Here is a 6,387-nt window from a genome sequence, read left to right on the forward strand (position 1 = left end):
ACTCAAGTGCAGAGGAAAGGGATTTTTAATAAACAAAAGAACAACGTAAAACAAACACCCACGAGGGGGAAAACATTACAAAATACCAAACAACAACTTCAAAACGTGAACATACCAAACGGGTCACGGGGAAACGGGAGACGTGTACAAGACAACGATCCGACACAGACTGCAAACACAAGGGAACTTATAAAAGGGACAAATCAGGCAGGTAATGAGGAACAACAGGTGGGGCAAATGAAACCAATAATAAGATAACAAGGAGGGTGGGGTCAAAACAATGACAGGAACACAAACACCGCATGTGCTACACAAGACAGGACAGGCATGTGACAATAAGGTATTACATATGTAATGCATCCTCTATAGATGTTTTTGAGTATAAAGGTGGCATTATACTAAACCTCAGTTTTAGTACAATTCAGGGAAACCTTCAGACTTGAACCGCGGTTTCTTCAGCCGCTACTTCCTCGTCCTAAAGAAGGATGGGGTTTGCGCCTCATTTGCGTCTGCGTCTGCACGAGTTTCCAGTCTCCGTGCGTGCTTGTCCCGTTTCACGCTCGGCCATCATGTAGCAGTGGGCATATGTCGCAGGCTTCTGGGGCTCATGGCAGAAGCCTCTCCTGTGCTACCCTTAGGTCTCCTTCATATGAGACCATTCCTGTGGTGGATGAAACTCAGGGGCATCCACCATTCTTGGTCTGCCTTCCGCCTGCTGAGAGTGTCGCGCAGTTGCCTTTGCGCTCTTTGGAGGTGGAAAGACTCCCCCTTTTTGAGCTATGATGTATATCTATTTGTTAAATGTCTTGCTCTGGAGGCATTTATATGCAAATGTATTTGCCCATGTGACGTCACAGATCCTGCAATATAAAAACATTGCTTGAGTAAATAAATGTTTTGTTTAAAATGAGGAAGATGTTTTAATATATGAAACTTGCATGATGTTAATGGTTCAAAGACCTCTTATATGAACACACCGATTTGCATTTTTACACAATATTCTCTCCATTTAACAAATGTAATAAGTTATACATTGCAAACTAAATAGTTAATAAAACAAAGCACTGCAGTGAATGCTGTGCCATGCAAATGTGTTCAGTTTCACTGCTTAAAGGCATAACAATTTAGTCATTTTGTATGTCCTTGAAATTCATTGCACTAAGAATGTCATTAGAATTTTAGATTTGTACTGTATTATTTATGATTATTTATTTGTAGACAAAAAACCTAACGCATGCCTGTGTTTGTGTACAGACCATCAGACCAAAGGAAGGCTGGCAGGTGTACAGTTCAGCGCAGGATGCCGACGGCCGCTGCATCTGTACGGTGGTGGCACCAGAACAGAGCTTGTGCTCCAGAGATGCAAAGAGCAGACAGCTCCGCCTGTTACTGGAGAAGGTGTGTGCACGCACATATTGTGTGTCTAAGTCTCTAAAGTCGCTTTATATTGAGATCTGGTTCGGATAACAAAAGCTCTCATTGCAGTGATTTGAAAGCATTATGCTAGACTGCTCTCCATTGTCATCTGTTAAGAATGCCGCTGGCTTCTCTGCAGATGATTGTGGAGGAGCATAAAGATGATGGTAATGCGTAAAGGCCTGAAGGGTGTTTTAGGCCCCCTCTCGTTCTTACTTCCTACGCTTTTCTTCTCTGTTACAGTAAAAGGCCAGCTTATTGGCCCATAAGACGTCTCTGTGTCTTTTTTTGTTTGGAGGATGCTAGTGAAGGAGGTACTAGGGTTAACCGATACAGTCACTTCTTTTTAAATGTGTCATTTGTGGTTTGTCTCTGAGATCTATCTGTCTTTGCTTTGGTTGTGTTGAGTTGAATTATGGAAATGCAGAATTCCTTGGAGACACAGTGTCAGGGCTGATTTAGACCAGTTGGAAATATAATTCAAATCTCGCATCTTCCTTTTTACAGTTCAAAGAATGATTAACGGATCCTAACTTCATCTTCCTCTCTTAAGATTCAGAACATGTCGCAATCAATCGAAGTGCTGAACCTGAGGACCCAGAGGGATTTCCAGTATGTCATGAAAATGGAGAGCCAGATAAAAGGACTCCGATCAAAGTTCAGACAAATCGAGTCGAACCGAAGAACGTTATTGACTAAAAACTTTCAGGTGGGCTACCATTAAAGTCATGCCTCAGAGAAAATCAATGGTCCTTTCTCATATGAACAGAACGGTTTTGAAAAAGCCAAACTCTTGCCATTACTCTCCAAGAATGAAGAATCATATCCCGCTTAAAAGCTTCTAATCTTTATCCTTCACAAGCATTTGAAAAGGCCACACGCAGTTCAACATTCTTGGAAATCCTGTAAACCTGTAAAGGTCATTTTTCTTTTCCAGGCAGTAATATCATTGCGGTCTAACATGTTATTGTTCAGAACTTCTTGCGAGCTCTGCTGTGCTCTTAAATCTGTTTATGTTAATGTAAGTTAATATCCCCTCATGTGATTCCCATTTAAATGTCTGTCTGTTTCTTTTTTCAGGAGCTGAAGGGGAAGATGAATGAACTGCAGCCACTGATTCCAGTGCTGGAGCAGTACAAGACTGATGCCACGCTCATTTCCCAGTTCAAGCTGGAGATCAGGAACCTGTCTCTGGTGTTGACTGCTATCCAGGAGGAGATAGGGGCATATGATTATGAGGAACTCCAGCAGAGGGTCCTTGGCTTGGAGGGAAGACTGAGGAACTGCATGAACAAGCTCAGTGAGTTTGAAACTCAACTTGACTTTGATGGTATTTTCTTCTTATATATGGCATGGTATGTGTTTTCAGACTGATAATACACTTAGGTTGAAAATGTCTTTATAACAGCCGATATTCCTTATCATTCTCCATTTTGTCAGCCTGTGGTAAGTTGATGAAAATCACGGGGCCCATCACCGTAAAGACATCGGGAACGAGGTTTGGAGCATGGATGACAGACCCTCAGGCTTCACCTAAGAACAACAAGGTAATCTATGGCTATGCAACTGTGCCTGCAGCAACATTTTCAGCCGAGCCTTTTCAGCAGCATTGCTTCCAGGAACAATTTTTTCCTTCATAAAAAAAAAAAAAAAAAGAAGAAGAAAAAAGGCATGTTCAAAGGCATGGACAGAACCAACAAGCTCTGAAATCAATCACAGCATATAAAACTTGATTTGAAGCACAAATTACATGAAAATCTATATTTAATATATGAAAAGAAAAAGAGACAAAGGTAAGACTGTGTAATATAACTATTTCATGGTGGAATAACCTGATGCATTATGAATGATTTACTGAAATAAAAAAAAAGGATTATTAATATTTATATTTATATAATAAAAAAACAACAATATTTTAAACTTTTTTTTAATATATATATATATATATAGAGAGAGAGAGAGAGAGAGAGAGAGAGAGAGAGAGAGAGAGAGAGAGAGAGAGAGAGAGAGAGAGAGAGAGAGAGAGAGAGAGAGAGAGAGAGAGAGAGAGAGAGAGAGAGAGAGAGAGAGAGAGAGAGAGAGAGAGAGAGAGAGAGAGAGAGAGAGAGAGATTTTTTTGGATGAATAGGGGTGGTGGCGCAATGGATAAGACACATGCCTTTGGCGTGAGAGACCCGGGTTCGAATCCACTGTGAGACACCAATGTGTCCCTGAGCAAGACACTTAACCCCTAGTTGCTCCAGAGGCGTGCGACCTCTGACATACATAGCAATTGTAAGTCGCTTTGGATAAGAGCGTCAGCTAAATGAATAAATGTAAATGTAAATGTAAATGAATAGAAATTTCAAAAGAACAACATTAATTTGAAATAGATTTTTCTTTTAACGATTTGATTTTTAAATTGATTTTTACTTCCTGATCCCTATTGTTGTGCTCTATAAATGATTCCTTTCATATAATTCAAATTCAAGTTTCGAATGTTACTCATCACATTTGTAACGTTCTAATGCAGGTTTGGTACATGGACAGCTATACAAACAACAAGATAGTCAGGGAGTACAAATCGGTGAGCGACTTCGTAGCTGGGATTGAGTCAAGAACCTACAACCTTCCGTTCCATTGGGCGGGCACCAATCATGTGGTCTACAACGGCTCCCTGTACTACAACAAGTACCAGAGCAACATCATCGTCAGATACAGCTTCGAAAGTGGCCGGGTCACGACCCAACGAGCACTTGAGTCTGCTGGCTTCCACAACGTCTACCCGTACACCTGGGGCGGCTTCTCCGACATTGACCTGATGGCAGACGAGCTCGGTTTATGGGCCATCTACGCCACCAATCAGAATGCAGGGAATATAGTGATAAGCCGGCTGGATCCTCTGACCATTCAGGTGCTGAACTCTTGGAACACTGAATACTCCAAGCGAAACGCAGGTGAGTCCTTCATGATCTGCGGCACGCTGTACATCACCAACTCCCATCTGACCGGGGCTAAGGTGTATTACTCTTATTCCACCAAAACCTCTACCTATGAGTATATGGACATCCCCATCCATAACCAGTACTTTCACATGTCCATGCTGGATTACAACGCCAGGGATCGTGCACTTTACGGCTGGAACAATGGCCACCAGGTACTGTTTAACGTCACGCTGTTCCACATTATTAAAACTGATGACGAATCCTGAGAGATGCACCCTGAGGTGAGAGGAAAACTTTCTGCTGACGCCGTTTCTGCAGTTACATTGATCTGTATTCACAATTGGTATTGCTGTGAAATAATGGGTTTTATATGTCTCAGTCAAAAGGTGAGCTTAGTTTGAGGTTCAGTGTCTCTGGAGATGTCCGTCAGCATTGCACTCCTCCATTTGTAAAATCGTGATTAAGTTCACTTAACTCAGAAAAGGACATTAATGAACTTCTAAAGCTCTATTTAAATGTTGTTTGTGCGTAACAGTGGTATTCAGCTGTAATACTCCATTCAACCAACAATGTAACAAACTTAGCCTACCACTAGAAACTTGTTAAGTAAAAAAAATCCTATTATGGACATTAAATATTGATCTGTCTGACTGCATCTCTTAGTTTTAGCTTGTCGAGTATTTAGGGAAGTTAGGACATATTTTTAAACTTGTTTTATGATTTAAAGGGACAGTTCATCTAAAAATAAAAATGTGTCATTATTTACTGCTCACCTTCATGTTGTTCCAAAGCTGCATGATTTCCTTTCTTCTCTGGAACACAAAAGAATACATTTTTAGAAATATATCCACACAATGGTTGTCCACACAATGACAATCAATGGGCTCCAAACATATTCTTTTATGTTTCACAGAAGAAAGAAAGTCATACAGATTTGGAATGACATAACGAGAGAGAGAGAGAGAGAGAGAGAGAGAGAGAGAGAAAGAAAGAAAGAGAGACTTTTTTTTTAACTTTTAAAACCCTTTTAATTTACCCCATTTTCCAGAACATTACAGAGCTAGTATACAAAAGAAAGAAAGAAAGAAAGAAAGAAAGAAAGAAAGAAAGAAAGAAAGAAAGAAAGAAAGAAAGAAAGAAAGAAAGAAAGAAAGAAAGATATAGCCAGGTTTAATTGGTCATTTTACCAATTAAAAACCAGATTTCCAAAATCACTAATTGTCACTAAAGCATCTCTCTCGTTATAAAAAAAAGGTACATTATCAGTTTGTTTGTAATATGAAAATTCAATAGCAACCCTAAATTATACCAATGATTTAAAAAGAAACAACAAATCAACATCTTGACCAGCATTTTTACATTGATGTGTTTTCAGGAGTGCTAACTTGGCTTGGCCCATTAAAATATTGGCAAGCACACACTGTTTGCACCATGACTGTTTATAGTTGCAACCAAAAATAAAAAGGGTGTTTGTAAAAGAAAAACCCAATTTCATAATTAGTTTTTCAAAAAGTACAAAAAGTGGAACCAGCCTTGAACACTCACAAAATAAATGAAATACAGTATCGGAAGCCTTGCAGAACGAATATTCAGGTAAAACCACTTCATTAAATTTAGAAACAAAATTATTTGTAGCCAACACACTGTGAAGTATTCTCCACTCTAGATCTCCACCTATACAACAGCCTCCATGAGGGATTCACATCTCTGGGCACTGAAAGGTACATCCTCCATTTAGTATCTATCCTTTCCTTCAACTTTCCAAAGTGTGCAGATTTAGCACAAACATGATAAACCGTTTTCTTCCCCATACTTTGGAAATCCAAAAATTCAAACCCCTTTATCTTAGTGTTCTCTTCAGTTTCCAAATTTTTTTGGTACGGCTTTTAATGCCGCAAAAGTCTTTGATAACAAGCCATTATTTAAAGTAGAATCAACAAATTATGTGAATACTGGGGGGAAACAACACTTAAAGCTCTTAACTACCCCTTCCACTATTCTTACTGACCTCATCCCAACCTGGTCAGCAAGTGACTGAGCCGTTCAC

At 39.7% G+C, this 6,387-nt stretch overlaps 1 protein-coding gene across 1 annotated transcript in view; it reads left to right on the forward strand.

Annotated features, from left to right (window-relative positions):
* olfm3b (olfactomedin 3b) overlaps positions 1–5,946 on the forward strand; it is an 11,050-nt gene extending 5,104 nt beyond the window's left edge. Inside the window, exons 2-6 of the mRNA XM_082173747.1 lie at positions 1,255–1,398; positions 1,970–2,125; positions 2,497–2,716; positions 2,857–2,963; positions 3,929–5,946. Of these exons, the coding sequence (XP_082029873.1) occupies positions 1,255–1,398; positions 1,970–2,125; positions 2,497–2,716; positions 2,857–2,963; positions 3,929–4,606 (1,305 nt within the window). The 3' untranslated portion in view covers positions 4,607–5,946. The remainder of the gene's footprint in view (positions 1–1,254; positions 1,399–1,969; positions 2,126–2,496; positions 2,717–2,856; positions 2,964–3,928) is intronic.
* The last annotated feature ends 441 nt before the right edge of the window (positions 5,947–6,387 follow it).

The sequence above is a fragment of the Leuciscus leuciscus genome (assembly GCF_965113295.1).
Source record: "Leuciscus leuciscus genome assembly, chromosome: 6".
Classification (NCBI taxonomy): domain Eukaryota; kingdom Metazoa; phylum Chordata; class Actinopteri; order Cypriniformes; family Leuciscidae; genus Leuciscus; species Leuciscus leuciscus.